Genomic DNA, 23,422 nt, shown 5'->3' on the forward strand with positions numbered 1-23,422 from the left:
AGGAGTGAGAAAAAACAGCCACCTTTCAGCACAACAGCTGTTCTATTTGCCACTCATCACTGTCTGGTCAACAGCCCTAAGCAGTTATAATGCTTTGAAAGGTGCTTCCTTGATAACTCTTTCTGATCATCTTGAGGAAAGCGCCAATCTCCTTACCACCAAACATGCTGGGATCGTAAGCACTGCTTATATATTAACTGAAGATGTTCCATAGGAGAGGCCTACCAATCAATCACACTGAAATAGTTTTAGTGTATCTTTTTAAATAAACTCACACTTATATGCCATCACCACCTCAGATATCTCATCCTTCCCGTAAAGTCCTAATGGCTCCTTGAGCAAATGCAAGTGGAGTCAGTAAAGTAGTCATCAATTCAAGGAGAGCTGTACACTGTCGGAGGATCCCTCTTTCATCAGCACCCTCTATTTATGCCACTATACAGAGAATGCAAGTTTATAAGAAACAAAAGGTAGCACGTTTTTTCCCCTCTGCACAAAGAGCAGCATCTTGTATATCTCCTTCTTCAGCAAGCATAGCTGACTCAGACAAACACTCTTCATATCAGCCTATGTGCATCCTTTTACCAGCAGCAGTCTCATCATTGTTATTCATTTACCTTCTTTTATTGAGTGAACCTCATGAATTTTTAGGGCCCACATAAAAGCAAACAACTGACAGCAGCCATCTGCATGTTGAGCAGCAGACTATTTTTTCTCTAGTTCTGGACATTTTGCTCACGTTCACGTGTTAGAGAGCATTTGTGTGCATCTGTGGCCAGACACACAATCGCTTCCCATTGCATGCATCTGTCACACACATACTACAGCAACCACAATAAAAATACTGCTGGTGCAAATCATTGTCCTGCATTCAAAACGAACTCCAATGGAAAAAGAGTTTATCAGGCTTTTCCATTCCCAGGCTCAGAATTAAAAATCACTAAAGATTTTTTTTTTCCCAACTTTTCTCCCAAAGGAACAGTATTAAATATATTCAAACTTTTTTCTTTTTTTTCCCTTTTTTGGGTTTTTTTATTATTGTACTTTCAGCCTCCTTCTCTACCTTCCATATTCCAAAGTGTAACATTGCAACTTTCATCTCCAGTAATTCAAACTACAGGCTAAACACGTGTCTGTGCTAGTATAGGCTCAGGAGTACATTCAGCACAGTTGCTCTTCTGCATCTTGTTTATTCTCTTGCAATCTGCCATCCACAAGCAACACACTCGTGTTCTTCACTCCACTGGCAACCAGAAGGCATCTCATACAGAGTCACAGAATCATAGAATCATAGAATTATTCAGGTTGGAAAAGACCTCGAAGATCATCAAGTCCAACCGCAGCCTAAGCATAATACCCTAATTCTAACAACCCTCTGCTAAATCATATCCCTGAGCACCACATCCAAATGGCTCTTAAAGACATCCAGGGACGGCAACTCAACCACCTCCCTGGGGAGCCTATTCCAGTGTTTAACTACCCTTTCTGTAAAGAAGTGTTTCCTAATGTCCAACCTAACTTACCTTGGCGCAACTTGAGGTCGTTTCCCCTCGTCCTGTCACCAGAATTGCAGGGGTTGGAAGGGAACTCAAGAGATCATCAAGTCCAAGCCCGTTGCTAAAGCAAATGCCTACAGTAGGTCACACAGGCGGGAGACTAGATAGGTCTGGAATATTTCCATAGGAGACTCCACCACCACTCTGGGCAGCCTGTGCCAGTGCTCCATCATCCTTATCAAAAAGAAGTTCTTCCACTTGTTTGTATGGAACCTCCCATGTTCAAGTTTTAGGTTACTGCTCCTTGTTCCATCAATATGTACCAAGAAGAACCTGGCCTCATCCATTTGCCTCTCACCTCCTTTTAGTGGTGAGATATTTAATCATAGAATCACAGAATCATAGAATTACTCAGGTTGGAAAAGACCTCAAAGATCATCAAGTCCAGCTGCAGCCTAACCATAGTACCCCAAGTCTAACAACCCTCTGCTAAATCATATCTCTGAGCAGATATATAGAGATATTTATAAACATTGGATCTCACTGCCTGATGATTTATTGGAAAACAGATGCTCCTGCCAAGAAAACAAAACTTTCTGTAGCAGGTATTGTTGCCCAACTTTAGTTATTCAATGAACAATTACAGGGAACCAGTCTCCTAACCTGAGAGCAACCAATACAAGGTCCATCCAGATACAGGCAAAGCTGCATTTTGCAATGGGGTACTGGTAGAAAACAGACTATTTAAATGAGTTCAAAAGAGGACTGGCTCCATCCCTAAGCCTGCCATGACACCATTGGCATTTCTCCCAAAAGCAGTTAAAACGTTTCAAACCATCATTTTCTCCTGGTCGTACTGCATGGGACTGCAGGCTCTGAGCCCTTCTATAATGACACAGGTTGGTATCTCATCTCCACTCTTATTTACTACAAATCAATTAACTCAGTTACAAATAAACTGTTTGTAGTGGTGACAAACTAGAAAAGCTCTTCACACCTCTGGACAGTTTACTGGTGTTTTATAGTTGAGGTAATGAGATTTCTTTATACCACAAAAGGAAGTTACAAGAACTGCAGGGCTCGGACATACAATCTACTTAGCATGACTACACAAGTCATAGTGCTGACAATCTGCCAATCTCTTGCAGCTACACTGCAAATGAGAATAAGATCTTTAAGAACCTAGATCTTTAAGTCAGGGATGTGGAGTGGTGAAATCATGTCATGAATCACAGAATAGGATCAGATAGCATGGATGGAATGGAACAGAATGGAATCATAGAATCATAGACAGGCCTGGGTTGAAAGGGACCTCAAAGGGGGGTTTCAACTCCCCTGCCACAGGCAGGGTTGTCAACCACCAGACCAGGCTGCCCAGAGCCACAATAGAGTAGAATGGAATAGAACAGAACAGAATAGAATCCTTCAGTTGGAAAGGATGTACAAAGATCATCGAGCCCAACTGCCTCATCACTTCAGGGCTACCCAAAAGTTAAAGCACATTACTGAGGGCACTGTCCGAATGACACACTGATAGGTGTGTGGGGCATCAATCACCTCTCTAGGAAGCCCATTCCAAAGTAAGAAGCAGATCTGGGGGGAATGTTTCTACATTACATTCAAAGGTTTTAAAAACGCAACTATTTCATCACATAGAAAGGTTCCACATTTGCAGTAACCTACAGACTTTGACTTTCTTCTGACAACAAACACAAGTTATACACAAGCTATACTCACTGCCCATTTCTCAGCCCCCTTCACGTACCCCCACACTGCTTTCTTTAGATTAGCACTAAAATATGGAGTGTGTGGTTCAAGTTTAAATCAAAGAGCGATGTGTATCTGCTAGAATAAAAGGCAAGCTATGAAAAACACAGCATCTCTCTCAGAACTCAGTCTTACACGATCTGTTGGCTTTATCCCCCCATCTGCTGGGTCTTTAAAATCTAATGGTCAGCTTACATTTGTGAATAAGAAAGTGAAGGCAGAAGTCATTGTACATTAGTTACTCCATGGGAAGTGCCTAAGTGAAGTTTCTTACCCCCAGTGAACACAAGGGATCCAAGGCAGCTTTAGCCTTCTGTTCAGGAGCCATCTGCTTTAATGCATCATGTTCAAGTCAACGTCTTGAAAGGAAAAAAGCTATTTTGGAAAGCAAAAAGCCTCCTGCATCCACACAAAATAAGTAACATCTAAGGAAAACTAACCCACAGAAGTGACCATAGGAAGTGAAAAAGGATTTGAACAAATTCTCTCATGATCTCCTAAACTCAACACAGATACACACATAGTTAATGGAGGAAAAACAAGAGACATTTGATTAAATGATTGCACTCCCAAGGGATGAACGGGCTCTGCTGAACAGTGTACAGCTCACAGATGCTTTGTGTTTTATTATTGATTAAGTGTGATTAAAGTGAATAATAGGTTCAGTTGATTTTAAAACAATTTTTGTTTGAAGATTTCTTTGGTTTTAAGAAGCCTGTGATTTAAGAAGTGGAGAATTACCCACTGCAGCGTCCACTTGCAAATACTGCAGGTGCAGGTGTGATCTTTGCAGCAGGACTACCCAGTGACTAAAAGAGAGTGAAATCATAGCGTCATAGGATCACATGGTGGTTGGGTTGGAAGGGACCTTAAAGCCCAAACAGTTCCAATTCCTGCCATGGGATGGCTGCCTGCCACCAGCTCACGCTGCCCAGGGCCCATCCATGGACCTGAGAACCTCCAGGGATGGGGCACTCACAGCTTCTCTGCACAACCTGTTTCAGTGCAAATGAACACAGGCACCTCTGTTGCAATTGTGTTGATGATAAATAGTCATGGCATTAAACCTTAACTCTCTGGGCATGATGTTTCTTTACCTCATAGGCTTAAGGCTTTGAACAAAGTGTATGTACCATATTACTAAATCCAAAGCGCAGCATCTTCCATCCAGTTGGAGAGGAATGCGTTGTCAGAGAACAGGCTCATATGTTTATGCCCCATATCATCACAATGTTGGTACTGACTGGTCTTTGGGATGAAGCACAGTCTGCTTCAACAAGACACAGTGCGACCTCATGGGCTAAGAAATGGAACAGAATGGGAAACACCTTTAACCTTTTTTCCACCCATGGCAATGAGAGTGTTGGGAACAGGAAGCTGGGAAGCAAACATCTGGTGTCCTCAAGCACTGATGTAACATCACATAATCACAGAATGACCTGGGTTGGAAGGGTCATCAAGAATCACAAAGCTCCAGCCCCCCACCACCACATGCAGGGCCACCAACCTCCACATTGAATACCAGCCCAGGCTGCCCAGGGCCCCATCCAACCTGGCCTTGAACACCTCCAGGGATGGATGGGGCATCCACAGTCTTTCTGGGCAGCTGTTCCAGCACCTCACCACTCATAGGAAAGAACTTCCCCCCTGATATCCAACCTAAATCTTCCCTCCTTCAACTTCAAACCATTTCCCCTTGTCCTGCTGTTATCTACCCTTAAAAAGAGTTGACATCCACACCTATGCTGCATCTCCACCCCATCCCTGCCAGTGCTCAGCACTGCTGGTGCCTCCAACCCCGCTTCCCTGGAAAGGACAAAGGTGCAAGAACAGCCAAGGCCACCACGCCAAACTTCTCTCCCAAAGCTTGTCAGCAACATTTCTCAGGGAATAAAGTGTGAACAGAGCTGGAGACAGTGATAAATTTCCCTTCTGAACAATCAATAAAAGTCTCCCAGCTCCGCTCAGGCCCCTACTGCGGATGCAAGGGCCATAATTACATTGTCAAAAAGTGGAGTTGCCCCGGCTGACCGAACCCCCCTGTAAGCCTGACGTGTGACTGACAGGCAGTTTATGGGTGGCACGCTCTGACTGGCAGGGGAGTTGGCTAAAGCCAAAGGCAACACTGAAATTTCCCAGTCTGCTACAACCACCGGAGCAAAGGACTGCTGCTCGCCAGGGGATTGTGGGAAACCCTGAGTCATATTAACATATCAAAGTAAGAAGCTGACAGCGCTTACTAAACAATCTGAACTCAACCATAGCTGCAGAGCATCCCCCAAACTTCCCTCTCTGAAGGAGAACGGGAATTAAAATGCATTCAGCCCTGTCTTCACCACGACAGCTCTGAATTTGAAAGCCTGCTTGTTTAACGATTTTGATCTGTGATAACATACATATATGTGTAGATGTATATACATATATATATCACATACATCGCTGAGCATGTCAGCTTCTTTCATATACATGCGCGATATGAAAGAGGCTGACATGCTCAACAATTTGTTCTATACCACGGGCCAGACTGGTGCTAAATTGGAGCCAGAACGACGTATTTCTGTTTGATGTGAGCAATGTGAAGCCGGCAAAAGAATACACTTCTTTTGGTCTTATTTTCTACTGAGCTGCTACTGCTTCAGTGCTAAATTGTGGATTACATGGTCTGAATCAATCTTAATTGCAGCCAGGCACTGGGATAGTATGTCATGCAGAGCTTAGAAGTGGCTTCATGGCTGGTCTTTGAGCTGCTCACTGCAGGGTACACCAGGGGTGCAAAACATCATCGGAAACACAGCTGTGCAGAGGGACCTGGACAGGCTGGAGAAATGGGCAGGCAGGAACCTCCTGCAGTTTGACAAGGGGAAGGAGAGGTTGTGAGAGCTGGGGCAGCTCAGGGGGTCCTAGTGCAGCCATAAATCCCTGCAGGAGATGCAAGGGGGATGGAGCTGTGCTCCACAATGCTTCGCGCAGCCCAGGGGTACAGGGCACAGCCTGGAGCCCAGGAGCTGCCATCAGCAGCACTGCTGTTCTGGGTGGGAACAGAGAGCAGTGGGGGCTCCTCACTGGGCATCCCCAAAAGCCAGCCACAGGGCAGGCTAAGAAGGGAAATGAGAAGCAGGACAAGCAGCCCAGCAGCAAGGAGATGCTAAGCTTTCTTTCCCAAATTGCTAGATAGCAAAACAGCATGAAGGAGTCAAAGCTTTTGTAGTGCACTGACTACGGAAGGACAAAGTTCTGACTTTCTTACAGAGGTCAAATTAAGAAAGATGCTTGAAGCTAACAGGAGAAGACAGAGAATACGACATACTGAAAACCATTACCAGGCAAATTCAAATGAGACATCTTAATATGTCTCTTAAAAAATAAAATAAAAGCATGGATGATTAACCAAATTAATCCCCTGGAACAAGCTTCAACAGAAAATGCTGGCTTCTGATTCCCTTGACGTCCTCAGACAAAGACCAAGCCTTTCTGGAAGGCATGCTTTAATCTAATGCGAGTTACCAAACCCAAAGCTGGGATAACTGTGTGAAACTCAATGGCCAGTAAAGGACAGTCAATTCAGCTTGGGTGATCTAATAGCACTTCTTCACGGAGCCCCTCTAGGAAATGGGATAGAAACACTGCACCCTTCTACTAAAGCCAGCTTACTGAAATTATTCAAGCCATTGGCAAGCACTACATATTTCAGCCTTACCGTGACTCAACTAAAGGGTCAAGAGCACACGGTGTGCCTTTCAGCACACGTTCAGGTGCATCCCCTGCCACCCCCAGCTTCCACTCCCCTCTCCTGATGCAGAAAGGCATCGGCCGGCAGACTGCCCTCCAATAGTCGACCTCACACGACCTCCCTGAGCTGCTGGGCACTGACAGGATCACTGCACACAGCACGGCTGGCTCCCTCTGTGTGCTCAGATTGTACCCCTCGGTGTCTTACATTATTTTTGACTGAGAGCCATACGTGTCAGTAATGCTCAGATGGCAACATTTCTGCCCGTGGGCCGGGAGGGTGGAAGTTCAAGCCCTGCTGGAGGATACAGATGCCTACCAACATGAAGGTTGACATGCAAAAACAGAAGGGAGGGAGATGAGGCGTTCAGATATGTTGGCTTTTTTTTTCCCCTTTCTCTTTCCTAAGACACATACTGCCTTTAAAAACAGCCCATTAGTTAAGAGGTAAATTTGTGCATTTCACTGATACTTAATTCATGCTGAGCTGGGACCTGAATTCCACATCCCAAGTACAGCAACTAGAAATGGCCTTTTACTACCAATTTTTCACAGCATCTGTGTATCCAAATTCTTCTACCCCATAACAAGAACCTGTACTCATCCACAGACCCATGCCAGTGTCTATCCTTTAGGTCCCTTGTCTATTCTACACAATAGGAACGCACAGTTCTGGCTCCATGAGGTTTTCTTTCAGAGTAAACATAGTGGTTAAAGCAGAGGAGCAGGCATCCAGGACTGAAGTTATTAGCACTGCCACAGTTCTTCATAGCCCTGGGCTTTTTGCTTGTGACAGCAACCTATGCAGAGCAAGTGTGGCTGCATGGACTGCCAGGAGATCAGAAAGATGCCAGCTGTGCTCCTAACACTAGAGACAGACAGCTGGAGGATGGAGGAGCAGAGGAAAACACAGTGCTGGGAGTTCTGTGCTGCCGCTGCTGTGAAGAGCAGCAGTGTTCCTACTCCAGCTGGCAAAGCTTGTCACTGACTTCAGCACAGGACCCACCTGGCAGAGTACTTGCCATAGGCAACCCCAAGAGAAGGAAACTTCCTAGCTGTTATGGAGAGAGAGAAGGAGAAAAGGATATCCCATTCTGGCAGCAGAGTAAACCCACAGGATACACAGTAGAGAATGAACGCCTGGTTTCCATGGGATGGACTCCTTCATTTATCCATTCAAATGCATAAATCCAGACATCTCTCAAGCACATAAGTGAATGCTAAAGTTTCGTAACTACTTGGAATCACAGAATCATAGGGATGGAATTTTCAAAATGACTCAGCTTCCAGTACGGCAGCTCTTATGAAAATAGAGCACTTTGAAAGATAAGGAAAAATGTACTCACCATGGATGGAAAGGGTCCCATTTCTCACTGCCAGGAACTTGGCCCCATATGGAAATAATGGTGGGGACTGGAGGCTTCCATATAGATAGATGTGCGCCCTGTGATGGAAACGGGCTTTGGAAGATCCCACCCGGAGCTCTCCTCCATCAGATATCAGGATGTAATGAGCATGTAGTTCTACAGGTCCTGGACCAGTAAATACGAGTTTGCCACCTGAAGACAACAGAAGAGTAAAATACAACCGCTGACCCCATAGTCAGTCATTACCATAGAATCACAGAACAGTAGAATCACTGAAGTTGGTAAAGACCTCAAAGATTCCCAAGTCCAGCCTCATCCCACTCCCACCATGCCCACTAAACCACCTTCCTTTGTGCCACATCTCCACAGTTCTCAAATACCCCCAAGGATAGTGACTCCACCACTTCTCTGGGCAGTGGAACTGCCTCTCCTTATGAGAAGAAATTGCTCCTATCCTAATGAGATTAAAGATACGAGGTTGATGAAGATAACAATATTGCTTCCTACACAAATCCAATCGTGGTCAGTTTCTTTGGACTGACTGGTTCTTTACAGCATGTCTCTTTTAGTATTGAAGATCTGAGTTAACTTAGATCATCTTTCACTTCTGGCACAGGCAGCATCTTTCTAGACCTGAGTAAAACCACCATTAAGCCTGGGCAAATATCTAAGTCTCTCCACTTCCAGTCCAAGGGACTTAAGTTTGTAAACTCCCAGTCTTAACGTACTCACTCCCTGTTAGAAGAGGATAGTATTACTTAATTTGTGGGTTACTTTCCAGATTACAAACTGCTTGTGACAGAGGGAGGGGAGAGGAAAGCTTAGGAATGCAAGAACTGGCAACTTGTTTAGTTCAGTGGTTGATTTAATCCTAAATCCTCTTCCAGTTGCCCTTCAAAACCAGATGCTTCCAAATACAGTACAAGAAACTTCTCCTTGTTAGCTGGATATGAAAAATCTCCCCATTCCACGAAAGCCTCATTTTAATCCCTAATTAGAGGTTAGTTTTGCCCCAAATCATAGGGTTTCATTCATCTTCCTGCCAACATTTCCCTTCTACAATCTATTAGTAAAACTGGACAGGTTTTGTCAGTAATATAGATCTGATCCTTCAAATCTTTTTAATACTCAGTCTCAGTAACTTCTTGAAGCAATGAATTCTGTGGTCTAAGTTATGTAGTTCATGAAAAGGCATTTTCATCCTTCGGTTTCAACTCAAGTCTCTTTTCATTTGTCATGCCTCCTTTGTTCTTGCCTGGTGTGAGCTGGTAATCCCAGTCTGTCATTTCAGAGCCGTTCTCTGACATCCTTTCATGGTTTTCCTCCTATGAAGGACACTTTTGCTATCTTTATTTGCACAGAGTAGGCTCTCAGACATCTAATCCTTCTGCAGAGGGGATAGGTCTCCCTAGGTCAAGCCATGCATCCCTGGAGCTACTCCCAAACGTATCATCATATCTCTTTGCAAAGGGTCTATGAGCCTCCCAACCTTTTCCTTTAAGAAGAAGCAGTTAGGGTATCTCATACCATGGCCAGCATCCTACTGTTGTTAGCAAGTTTTAATGGTGATCTTCATACCCTCTGAACTGTTGGCTTCTCCATAAGATACTACCAGTCACAACGATATGGGAGTCACACAGCACTTCTCTGCCTTTCCATTTCATTGCATCCACTTTTGCTCAGCATGTTCTGCATATCCTGACCTCCTTATTTATTCTTGCATTGATGGGCTTTAATTGTTGAGCTTAATTTCTCACTCCCACAATAAAGCTAGCATTTGAGTAAGAACTACCCATTAAACATTCCTTTGCAGAATTCAGTAAGTTCCAGATAAGTTTATACAGGGCATGCTCAGTAGAGAGAAGAGATAAACCTTACATTTTCTTGCAAATAACCACAAGGAACCATAGGATTCCTCCCACAAACACCAGCTCCCTGATATATAAGCTGCCTGTTTCCCTCGACATCCTTTTCTATATACAAACGCATTTCTGTTAAGCTTGCTTTGTTACAGACATGTTATATTTTTACAAGTTGGACTGAACAAACACTGATAAAACAGCAGGAATTTCTTCTTGTTTCACTTAAAATGATGGAAGGTTTCTGACTTATTCTGAGGTACGCCTGACACTTCTAGAAAAATGAAGTGTTGGTAATACGGAAACGTGCTATGCAGAAATGGCATTCAATCACAGACTGAAGGGACCATTAGATCCTATCGCCCCATGGTCTGTGCACATCACACTACTGACAAAGTGGAGGAAGCAGAGCCTCTGTGTTTGACTGCTCCACACCCTCCAGAAAGGCAGACAATCAATTAAGTGACTTGGTGACATCATTCTACCATTTTCTACGATCGTTTATTTCCAATGGCTAATCTCCCTTATTGGCCACAATTCCTGTTTTATTTCCAACCACAGATGAGTTCTCAGACAGTGGCTGCCTTTGTGTCCTCCTGTAATGCACTGCAGAGGTTTTACAAAACAGCACTTTCTGCAGAAGTATCAGCAGGTAAACAGCCATTAAATCAAACCTCAGCCCTCCATCAGAGTAGTTTATAAAGTTTGTAAGATTCTTCCTGCAAGGAATCTCCTATATCCTCTTCCATAGCCTGAACACTCAGGCTGGGCAGCCTGGTCTAGTATTAGATATGGAGGTTGGCAGCCCTGCCTGCAGCAGGGGGGCTGGAGATTAATGATCCCTTCCAACACAACCATTCTATGATTCTATGGTACGGTTCTAAGAATGCTGCCTCCAAAATGAGGAAGGCAGATTTCTTAATCCTTCTGCCCCTTTATTCTTCTCGTTGGTAGTTCTCATTGAGGCAATTCTGCTTTATCCCCACCTTCTGTATCTTTCTTTTCACACAAAGAAACAATATGGCCCCCTTTCACTACTCCATTAGAGCATCTTTCTTGGCCACATCAGCTCCCGATGTTTTTCATATTATGGTTTTCTCTCATGCAATCCCTTACTGAATACCCACAGTCTTTGTTCCTATCTACCCAACCATGTGCTCAACAGTGTAAACCCATGCTTAGTTTAAATGGTGCTCACAAATGGGATGGGTGATGGGTCTCCACTTACTCGCAGGTAATTTACTCCTTCCAGGTGATCCTCAGTTAGTTACCACACTACTACAGCTTGCAGAATTATATTTGTTGAGCAAATTTGTGATTTTCTTAGAAAACGGCTTAAAATTTTGTCACCTTTCCCTTGGGAAACTTTTCCCTCCTGTAATTTCCCACCTACTCTGAAATTCATATTCACAGACCACAGAACGCCTCTACCAGAATAAAACTGGCCCTGGCGCTTAAAGGATGCGCATTCCTGGAAGATACTATTTAACTGCTTCTTCAGTAATAAATGGATTGCTGTTCCATCTTCCTCTTGTGATATAATTTACCATCCTGTTCCTTCCCACGCTGAGAACAGAAATATTTATTAAATATATTTGCCTTATAGCAGCAGTGTTAATAATTTTATCACCGCAATCGAGAAATGGAACTATAAATCACTGCGATTTATTTTATTCCTAACATAAAAAAAGACATCTTCCCCAAGGTCTTTATTGACTTCCTATGCACTGTTCCCACTGAAACACAGTCATTTCTGCTTCCACTTCTCTTCGTATGATTTTTAATGAGTATTTTAATTGTTGCTATGCTACATCACTGAACTGGGAAGGCTGGTAGCCAGAGTTGTCCTGTCTTCTGATTGTAAAATCATACTCCTGCCTCAAATAACCTTCCCAAAAGTTTCCCTAAGCTTCAGGCATACACTGTCCACTTACAATTTTCAAGCTGTCCATAAGGCAGCTTAGAAACACTCAGTTCCTCCCATGACCCTTTCTTGTTCCTCTCTGTTGGATGGGAGAGATGGGGGAGCATCTTTGCTTGTAAGACTCCCAAGTTCTTTCCTGTTTGCAGCCTTTTCAGCACATCTCAAGGCAGCTGTGGGAAGATATCTGTTTTCCCATAAGGTCTGTGATTTACCTTCCTTTTTACCTACCTACCCTGGCTCTAAAGGTTCTGATAGGCACTTCTGTGTACAACGTGGCTTTGGCATGTCAAGAGTTGCCCATCCTTATATAGCTCCTCGTGAATGAACAGCCTTCTAAACCCTTTCTGTTTCCCTTCCTCTGGAAGTCCCCTGGTTCCATAGCATTAGGCTCACTACATGTCAGCTAGCCTGAGCAATTGGCCCCTGCATCTATTTGAATATTATGGATTTAAAGGTGTCTGGTAAGCCTGGCAATCAGATGCTTAGTGACTGCCCTGCACTGGTTAGAAGCACACATGTTGTCCCATTGCTTCTCAGTAGCATCATGCTTGCAGGCACTAATTCTGCTGTGCTCGGCCTGCAGGCCTGACCCACTCTGGGGCACGTCCTATTGGCTTTCCCTTTCTGGGTGAAGACTGGGTTGCACTGGGACAATAAGAACTGGACTTCAAGGTGGGAGCTGTTGCCTTGAGACAGTCTGTCCTCCAAGGGCAATGACAATCCTACACACACTTGGCAATGGTGCAAAGATTTGAGAGATCGTGACCACCAAGAGAGATTTGCCATACGGGATGCTTTAGCTTTCCCTTAGTAGCAGCAGTCAGATCCCAATGTAATCATAGGAACTGAGCGCATCAGCTGCAAGTGATGGCCTTAATGCAGCTATCTTAGCTACTCACGAAGTTTCTGAATTCCTCTCAGAACAAAGACAAAGGGCACTTAAAGGGGGGAAAAAAGCAACATCACATAAAGGCAAGGAAAGTATTAGCAGGGATTCGTTTAGTCATTAAACAACTCCAAGCGTAAAATAAACTCCAGCCAAACTTACAAATACCTGTGTCAAAAATGTATATGTGGTCCTTCCAACACTCAGCTCTCCGTATTTCTTTGCTTTTCATCGGGTCAAAATAAATATACAGCTGCTGCTTTACAAGACTGTCTTCCCCTTTTCTTTTTTTTAAAAGAAAATAAAAGTTACGCTTCCTTCTTTTATTGCACTTGACCCCTTCTCTGAAAGCAGAAAGGAAGAATATTGCTCAGCTGAGCCTTTGGCTGTGACCCTCAAATTGTTTGTTATGGCTGCACGGGAAAGCAAAGTCCTACATATGACCTTGAGGGTGATTTTATAAAAATCAATCAACTACTGTTATGATGGCCTCCCCACCAAGCAAAATAAATACAATTAAACCCATAATCACTTCTGTACAGTAATGTGCAAATTCAATGGGTCTCTTTAGGTGGAGTGAGGGAGAGGGGGGCGGAATCTGTTGGGGTTATTTGATACTTTGTGAGAACATCAGAAGCGCCATTCTTCTCAATTAACCCAGCAATTAGCCTCCACCTCTTTTGCCTGGAAAAGAAATCTTTCTTTATCTGTCTTTACTCAAAAGAGAAAGAGAGGGGGGGAAAGACCAAGGGAAAGACTGGAGGCAGCCTCAGAGGAAGGGAGAAACAGACCAAATAACAAAAAGTGGTACTATAATAATAACAGTAGTAATAATAATGATAAGGGGAGCGTTGTAATCTGTCATGTGAACAAGTGCTCCATCAGCATACCAATGGTTGTACAGAAAGAGGTTTCTCATGTGGGAAGATATGGTGGGTAATGGTAGAAGTCACACACAGAGCAGTAGGAAGTGGTAAGTTAATGTATCACCACTTAGTTGGCCACACAGCCCCAACCGGCTCAGGCAATACCAAGTTGGGTCAAACTCACCATGCTGGTACCCAGAGCACTTACCCTGGAGGAAGGCTGTACCATGTGCTCCGGGCAATAAGAATAAGCATCCATGCAGATATGTCTTTTGAGGATGATTGTGGAAAGTTCCTCCTTGCCTCTGTGACACAGAGACTGACTCGTGCTTTCAGACACAGGGGTTTATAACCCTTCTCAAAACCATCATTTAAAGAAAATACATCAACTCTTCTATTTTTCGCATTTTGCTAGCGCATAAGCGAGATGTTGATTTTCTCATTATTTTTTAGGCTGAAATTCAGAACGCTCCAGGGATTTACTGAACCCAGTGGGAAGCACAGTCCCCATTCCAAACTGCATCTTTACATGGAGGTTGGGCTTCTTTACCATTATCTTTTGTGGCAACACCTCAGCATTTGCAATCACAGCATTTGCAGTGAAGCGTTAAAGCAAGCAAATTGTAAGGAAGGTGCTGGAGAGTCTCCAGAGATTTGTTTTAAATCAGTAACAGAAAGTGCTAGGAAAATAATGATGGAAGAACAGTCCTACATGTCAAGACTGTGTCACAACCCTCCGATTAACAGAAAACCCACCCCCTGCAGAAGAGGATCTGATGGCTGAAAGGTCATCTCCTCAAGAGCACTACTCCCTCCCAGCACCATAGAGATACAGAATGGTTGGGTTGGAAGGGACCTCAAGGATCATGAAGCTCCAAACCCCCTGCCACAGGCAGGGCTGCCAACCTCCACATTTAATACCAGTCCAGGCTGCCCAGGGCCCCATCCAACCTGGCCTTGAACACCTCCAGAGATGGACGGGGCATCCACAGCCTCTCTGGGCAGCTGTTCCAGCACCTCACCACTCTCATAGTAAAGAACTTCCCCCTGATATCCAACCTAAATCTTCCTTCCTTCAACTTCAAACCATTTCCCCGTGTCCTGCTGTTATCTACCCTTGCAAAGAGTTGAAGGAAAACTGTTCTGGTTGTGCTGGGAGCACACAACAGCTGTGCATAACTACTATTTCCACAGCACGCTCTTCCTAGTTTCTTCAGCCAATGTTTCACATGACGAAGCCACAGATTCTTCCATCAGACAGGCTTAAGGCTCACAAGTTACGGTTCTGGCAAGCATCCCTGAGTGGCAAACAGTAGGAAGCAACTGCTGGCGCTTTGGGATCCATGCTGCAACAACAAAGCTGCAGTGTGCTGGCAGCCTGCTTCCTGCTCATCCCCATGCTCCCAGAGTGTGTCTGGAGGGGCCTCATTGCAAGAGAGAAAAAATAAACAACCCCAAAAAAAACCATGAAACAAAGATCCTCCTCTGTACGGGAAGAGGAATACAGAGCTTATGAGCCTTCAGTGGGAGCAATCCATTATTTCACGGACCTGCTGACAGGCTTACATGACATTTGGATGAGCCATAAAAGTTTACTGCAGGCTGGACCAGTGCCAAGCAAGATGTGAAGAAGTTTGTCCTACTGGCTCCATCCCAAAGGCTGCCTCAACCATAAGTCCAAACCTCCCTCTATAGGTTCCTTCAGTCTCGTGATATGCACACGTAGATCCAAACTAGCTGCGTGTTTCCACCAGAACATCAATAATGCTATAAGCACATATTTCAGCAACTGGTGGTAGATGGATCATAGAATCATATAATCACAAAGTTGGAAAGGACCTACAAGATCATCTAGTCCAACCATCCACCCATTACCATAGCTACAGCAAACCACTAAACCATATCTTGTAGCTCCTCATCCAGACACCTCTTGAACACTGACTTAGATGGCGACTCCACCACCTCCCTGGGCAGGCTATTCCAGTGCTTGACCACTCTCTGAGACAAAACATTCCTTCTTATGTCCAACTTAAACCTCTTCTGGTACAACTTGTGGCCATTTCCTTGGGTTCTGTTTGTTGCTTGGGAGAAGAGGCCAAGCTCCTCCTCATCACAGCCTCCCTTCAGGAAGTTGTAGAGTGCAATGAGGTCTCCCCTGAGCCTCCTCTTCTCCAGGCTAAACAATCCCAGCTCCCTCAGCCGCTCCTCATAAGACTTATTTGGATGGTTGACTGGGTGATCTTGGAGCTCTATTCCAGCCTTGGTGAGCTGATGATTCTAAGTTGTCAGGTAAGCCTTGAGACAGCACCACGCTAAGCACCACACAAAGAAAAACATCAGTCCTTAGGATCTTATTTCAAGTCTACAGGTGATGGATACGTGTTGAGTCCTTCACCTCCAGCAAAAGAGGGAGACCTCAGGGAAAGAACAGTTGTAGGGAGTAGAATTATTACTACAGTCTATCTGGGTGACCATCAGACCAGAGTGTTTCCACTTGCTATATCCCTCCACCCACAGTTATCTCAAGCTGATTTCTGTCACTTAAATTTAAACATATCTCTGATTTGCTCCGGGAACTTGTTCCTCTTAGTGGAAGCCTGTTCTCACCCATCGCAATGCACAGTTTGTTAAGCCATCAGAAGAAGGGGGGATACATCAAAATTCATGCAATGCTCTGCTACACATTACTCTTCATCAGTACTTCTGTGCTTGTAAGACATACTTATGCCTTTGAAGATATTAATTTGCATTTAAGAGCTTTAAAAATCATCCTGGGTTGAAAAGGACCACAATGACCATCTCATTTCAACCCTCTGCTATGTACACGGTCTCCAACCACCAGACCAAGCTGCCCAGAACCAAAGACTTATATCTCTGCTGCATGGCTGCATGGACTGTACCACATACAGGTGTGCAAGGATGGAACTACTAACGGGATGATGCTGCAGCTGTCACTGGAGCCTGCTTAGCATCTAGGGCAGATGTAGACAGATGCTTACGCTTAAGAAGCACCATTTACTTCCCCAGCAGGGACACATTCCCCCTTTTCCATGCTGGAAAACAGCTTTCAGCCCAGACCAGGATGCTCAGAACAAGTTTTCTCCAGTCTACTCCTCCTGCAACACCTCGGAGGAGTCTCAGGAGCTACTAAAGATGCAAAAACTCAATTTCATCAACAAGCATGAGCCCTGGGTGTGCACGCTTCCTATAATCCCATTCTAAACAGAATGAGAAAGGAAGACCTGCAGCCTGTGACCAAACACAAACCAGGGTTTACAGCTGAGAAAGAACCCAAAAAAAACCCCTCTAGAATCATAGAATTAACCAGGTTGGAAAAGACCTTGAAGATCATCAAGTCCAACCGCAGCCTAACCATAGTACCCTAATTCTAACAACCCTCTGCTAAATCATATCCCTGAGCACCACATCCAAGCGGCTCTTAAACACATCCAGGGATGGCGATTCAACCACCTCCCTGGGGAGCCTATTCCAGTACCTAACTACCCTTTCTGTAAAGAAGTTCTTCCTAATATCTAACCTAATCCTCTAGTTGCTACAGATGGGCCTTAAAATCCTTTCTCTGGGGAATGTCCAGCTCTGTGACTTGAATTCTAATGAATAATACCGGATTTCTTGCTAAAAATGACACTAACATTCTAAAGAACTGATGCCTTTCATTCTTTTCCCCCATCAAAGCAGCAGGGACTTTAAGGTTCTGAGATTCTTTCATATTTGGTGCACCTCACTGTAACAACACAGAAAGATATCACAGTGATGGGGAGAAGGAGGGCTGACTCTTCTTCCTTTTAAATCTCAATTAAAAAATACATTGGATGAAATTTCCCATTAGCTGGTACTATTTGTACATCCCATGTTCTTTCTTTAATTAAAAAACATGCTTATTGCAATACTGCCAGAATCGCTTTTACGGTGTTTTAATTGTAATGTCTCTGCCTGATTAAAAAAAGAAAATATGAACTAGAAACTGCCTGCAAAAAAAAAAACCAACAAAACAACTATCACAATGCATATTCCAAATGGGCTGAGTAATTGGCACAGAAAACACCACAACGAAAGTATTTTTTAACCTTGGCTACGGACAAGGGATTTTAAAATAGGTTTAAGGACAGAAAAACAGAGGAAAGATCTAATTCATACCTAGTCTTTATCAGCACGGAAGCTGAAGGACTAGTGAAGCACTACCTATTTGACATGTATGTACGCAGACGTATCGGCTAATATTTGATGCTTTTTGATAATAGCATCAAAGCCCAGGAAAAAGTCAAGCAAAATCAGTATTTAGATTTCCTTCTTCCCCAGGTCTGCATGCAACACCTATTGTCCAGAGTGGGTGCTCTGTCCCTGCAGACAGCCAAGGTCAGGCTGGATGGGCTCTGAGCACTGATGGAGCTGTGGATGTCCCTGTTCAGTGCAGGCAGTGGGACAGACGGCCTTGAAGGGTCCCTTCCAACTCAAACCATTCTATGGTTCTGTGATTGATTAAAGTAACATTTTCCCTTTTTCCTACAATGCTGTCCATCTCATCTTTGCCACTGCAAAGCAAATGGATTGTGGAATGCCTGAGACCTTCAACCCCACCGGAAAATACCTGCAACATCACTCCAAAATTCACTGCCAAGCTACTCCTGGAAGGAGAACAGGCAGCTTTTCCAGTCTCCAGAATTCCCTCGAGGCTGTCCTGTTCAGTAGTAAGACTTCAGATAAAGGTAATAATATGTCCAAGGCATCAACCCACCAAAGACAAATGAGTTACTCCAGTGGAAGCTCTGCGTAAGAGATATTTCCATCTGTCCTGGGTTACCATAAATATTACCATACTCGTGATGCCGAGATCACATTAGTAATAACTGCAATCTGCTGATCTTACGTAGTTATCTACAATCTGTCTATCCTGTATCTCTTCCTCAATCAGTATTGTCTGAGCAGTTTTGCAGTCTGGATATTAAACTTCCCACTGCTGATAATCATGCATCCATGCTCTGCTTGTCACGGGGGAGGCAGAAGCTGGTGGTCCTCATGGTAGTGGGCAGGATCGAGCTGCTTAATCCCATTTCACTATTGCTTTAGCCTCCAGATCTTCTGTACAGAGACTCTAGTGACTACCAGAACCTCTACATGCATTTGTCTGGGTGCTAATAAAGCCAAAGCAGGGTCACCCAAAGGATGCATTGCGCAGCTGACATCCTTGTTGTAACAGTCTTTAAGCAATTTCTACACTGTTGAAACCATCATGACTTCACCCTACATAAACTGTATCCAAAATCCTCAAGAAATTGGCCTACATATATGGGTTGGGTTTGCTGGATACAGCACCTGAATGGTCGGGTACAACAGCGCCTTTGCAGAAGAGCAGACTCAGTAGCTTTATAGGCTTTTCTCATCCATAAAGTCTGTTTCAGGTTGAGTGCACAGGCAGCCCGGTGCTGAGTCAAGAAAGCCAAAAGGGAACAGAACTACGATTTAATCCCATTCTCCAGCTCCAACCTACAAAAACACTTCAGCTCAGGCTTCAATCAGAGTGCGCTTCTACACTCGCCTGCAGGCTTGGGGTTTATTGTCATGCCCATTTTGCAGCTGGGGAAACTTGGCAATTATTTGACAAGTTCAGAGACTCAGTAGTTGTTACTCTTGAGGGGATCACCTAACTGAGATCCTTCTTAAGATGGGAATCTATAATACCTAAGATGAGTATGCCTTTGGTGATGTGTGTTTCTGTAGATCAATACAGGAGCCTAAACAACTCCCCAGAGCTGGGCAGCACAAGGAAAGGTAAGGAAAGATGACTCCAGTTTGGTCTCACACCAAACCAGACCTCAGCACATCCTGACTCTGCATTTAAACAAGGCTTCGTCAGTCCTAACTCAGAGATAAACCTGCCTTTGCATGGGCCCAGATCTCAAAGGGCTTGTGCTACAAGACTGTGTCCGCCTTCTTAAAGAAGCCAGAGGATGAGCTTCCAATTCCCTATGCAGATTTGCAGCCAGAAGTCTCAGGAAAACCTGAGCTCTGACCTATTTCTTCAACTTCACACCATAATCACAGCGGGGTTAAGAAGCACCCTTCAACACCAGGCTTTACCCCCTTCAGTGGTGCAGAAGGGGGAACCAATCATACTAAAGCATTTCTTTAGCATGCCATTTGCATACATACATACGAATTAAACGCTCCCCCCGACCCCCAACCCCTCTGTGGCCCACACACATCCCTCCCTCGCCCCAAAGCCCCTTTCAGACCTCTGAGGTGCAGCAGGTGCAGCACGGCGGTGGCGGCGCCCAGCAGCAGCGTCCGGCCCGCTTCCACCGTGACGTTGGCGCCATCTTGCGGCGGGCGGCCAGAGGGCCAGCTGGAGGCCTCGGCCCAGCGACCGCACAGCTGGAGGGCGGCCTAAGGGAGAAGAGATGGAGAAGAGGTTCAGAGCATCCAACCTATGGTTATTTAAACACTTATACAGAAGACTGAAGGGCAGCAGCAGCTGCAAGCAGCGGAGCGATGGCTGAGTGCCCATCCCACCTGTGTTTGTTGAATGAAGCACAACGAGCCTGCAGAGCCAGGAAAGCTGCCTTGTCTGTGGCCAGCAGTGGGCACTTTCCTCCCGTGCTTTTATCATTTGCAGCATGAAGAGTGATAAATGGCAGGCAGACAGAAAGCCAGGATGGGAGAAAGAGAAACCGGAATAGAATGAGCTCTGAATGATGAGGCTGGAGCCGGCTGTGGTTTCAAGGCAGTGGCTTCACACTCCAGCCTGAGACAGGTGTGAAATACATCCACAAAGCTGCCTTATTTTGTACACACAGAGGTGATTTAGGCTAAGCCTTCTCTGAGTACAACCAGGCCTCCATTCTGGTCTGAATGAGGTGACACAGAATGTCTTGAAGAAGTTCTCAGTTCATGTTAAGGGCTGTGCCCAAGTGCTGGGCCCCATGCAGTTCCCAACCCCAGAGCTCCAGCTTACATTCACTCAAGTTCAGGATCAATTCTTTCAGCAAGATAAACTGTACTTTTAAACCAAACTCCAGAATGTTGAAAGATGTGCCCTCACATCTGCTTACCATTGGAAACCCATTCTGGTAACCAAGCCTGCAAAATAGCTCCCTCTCCATCAGAGCTCTCAAGCAATGACTGATGTAATGATAAAATAGTATTTCAATAGTATAACACAAATGATACACAGGCTCCTTGCAGTTCGGTACACTGCCCTGCACCTTGTTTTTCCATTCTAAGGTTGCCTGTATGCCAGCCCTGGGGACACCAGCTCTGAGAGCCCATTTCTCAGCTTGTGACTACCAGGGCCCACAAACAGCAGCAACAACTGCAACAAGTGTATAAAAAATAGAGGTATGTTTGCATTCCCACACAGGCTGGCAGACAAGCCACAAATAGAAGGGACCATAAGTCACCATACATTCAATGTTTCAATCTGAACTGTTGTGAATTACAGTCACTCTAATAGCACAACACCAGCAGCTGGTGAGCTTGAACTCCCCCCCCCCCCACCAAAATACAAGGCAACGTTCGGTATTTAAGAGGTTGAGAAACTCCAGTTTAGGCAGAACTTAGCTCATCTGATGTCAATTTGTGGTGACATTTCAGTTTGTTCAGTTAAGTAAAGGCACAATAGAAGGACTGGATGCATTCAAGGCCGGGCTGGATGTGGCTCTGGGCAGCCTGGTCTGGTGGCTGGTGACCTTGCACATAGCAAGGGGGTTGAAACGAGATGATCATTGTGGTCCTTTTCAACCCAGGTCATTCTATGATTCTATGACTGCTAAAAAGCACATAGAGCTGCATAAAAAGAATAAGAAGAAACTTTAAAACCAAACCTCAAAGCAATGGTTGAGCTAAGAAGCAGCACAGATTTTGCTTGCTGCTGTGCTCCATGCTCTCATTTTATGATCCCAGCCCATGCTTACCTAACACAGAACCATCGAGAGCAACACAAGCTTCCCCAGCTTCAGTAGCCAGCGTTATCCCTTCTGTAGACACATCTACTAAGGCACAGAGCGTGCCACCTCTCCAGCACTGAGATCACCATCAGTTCCATCCCCAACATCCTTCCTGCTGCATAAAGCCAAAGCTTTCAAACTTCTGGCAGACTGACACGCATGGGGCAGCATTTTCCTTGGTGCTGACAGATTGCCATTTAGCCAACGCGTATGGAGAGCAAGTGTTCCTGTCCTCAGTCAGCACAGAGAGGCAAGGTTAACATTTGAAGTGATGGAGTACAGCTTGAATTTCCCCACCCCGCAGACCCAGAACTCCACACCACATTTGAAAACACTGTAATTTCAGTGATGGATACAGGGAGCTCACTTTCCGGGCTGTGAACTCTTGACAGCTGCTCAGTTTAATACAACAGGAAAAGATTTACAGCCCCACGCAACCCCCACCTACCTGAAGGAAAGAAAAAACATGTATTAGGAGGAGACAAAAGAGGAGGGGAGGCATTTTATTACCCTAGATATCTTTTACAAGGGAAGTATTTCCAGCCATCTGCTCTAATTATTCCTCCTGTATTGGCCACCATCTTCATGCAACAATAGAAATAATTATCTCCTCAAGGGCAAAAAAAAAGGAAATATTTACAGAAACAAACAAAAGTTGATCATTTTTAGCTCCTAGGGAAACAAGAAACAACAAGCTACTTCTTAATGAAGGAGCAATTAGGAAGGTGGATAGAACATCTATAATTAAAACAGACAAATTGGTGGAGGCTCCTCCCTCCTACACACACTTGAAAGAGATGCAGATGCGTTATATTTGCTACAGTCAGTGGAGTCAGCATACAAGGTGCTTCCCAACACCCTTGAACTCTCCTCTTGGCATGATTCCTGCCTCATCAGCTCTTGGATACTCAAACCCTGGACCAAATTAACTGAAAAAACGTTCACCACAACTGAAAAGTCATAGTATTCCACTGCACAGCTTGTATCCCTCCTGAGACAAGCATGATAGGGACCCTCTTTTATTCTGCTCTTCTATGTGTCCTGCACGCACAACATCAGTCAGCGTGAAAAGTGTCCCTGAGATAAATTGACATCAAGAAGATGACTTCTGCAATCTTCTTTTCACTCCTGACAGCATACAAAGAGTTTGCTGAAGGCAAGAATGAAAGCATACATAGAGGTCTGTGGGAAAGAAGGATTAGGGCTGTCCCAGAGAGTGCAGCAAGTGCAGACAAAAACACCCCACACTTGAGCAGCAGAGAGCAACACCTTATTTGGCACACAAATTCATGTATTTACACACCAAAACAAAGAGAATCCAGTTGACTGTGCCATGCAATCAAAGAACAAACTGAAGATGCTCAAGGCTAATGTGGGACATAGAAGATCCCAAGACTTCTCCACACATTCCCAAGATGGAGGGGGTACAACTTAATCCTCGTCACAGGAGTGCAGCAAAGTGACCTACCACCCTGACAGGGAAGAGCTGCAACGGAGAGCCCACCTCAGTTCCCTTAGCAAAAGCACCATGCAGTAGCCAAACTGTTCAACAAAGGTTGAGAGA

General features: G+C 44.7%; 1 protein-coding gene across 1 annotated transcript in view; it reads right to left on the bottom strand.

Moving 5' to 3' along the window:
* PKHD1 (PKHD1 ciliary IPT domain containing fibrocystin/polyductin) overlaps positions 1 to 23,422 on the bottom strand; it is a 212,179-nt gene that overhangs the window by 127,425 nt on the left and 61,332 nt on the right. The window contains exons 35-36 of the mRNA XM_072332429.1: positions 20,149 to 20,299; positions 8,339 to 8,551 (exon numbers count right to left, since the gene is read on the bottom strand). Coding sequence (XP_072188530.1) covers positions 8,339 to 8,551; positions 20,149 to 20,299 — 364 coding nt within the window. The remainder of the gene's footprint in view (positions 1 to 8,338; positions 8,552 to 20,148; positions 20,300 to 23,422) is intronic.

This window comes from Excalfactoria chinensis, chromosome 3, assembly GCF_039878825.1.
Source record: "Excalfactoria chinensis isolate bCotChi1 chromosome 3, bCotChi1.hap2, whole genome shotgun sequence".
In the NCBI taxonomy this organism is placed as follows: Eukaryota; Metazoa; Chordata; class Aves; order Galliformes; family Phasianidae; genus Excalfactoria; species Excalfactoria chinensis.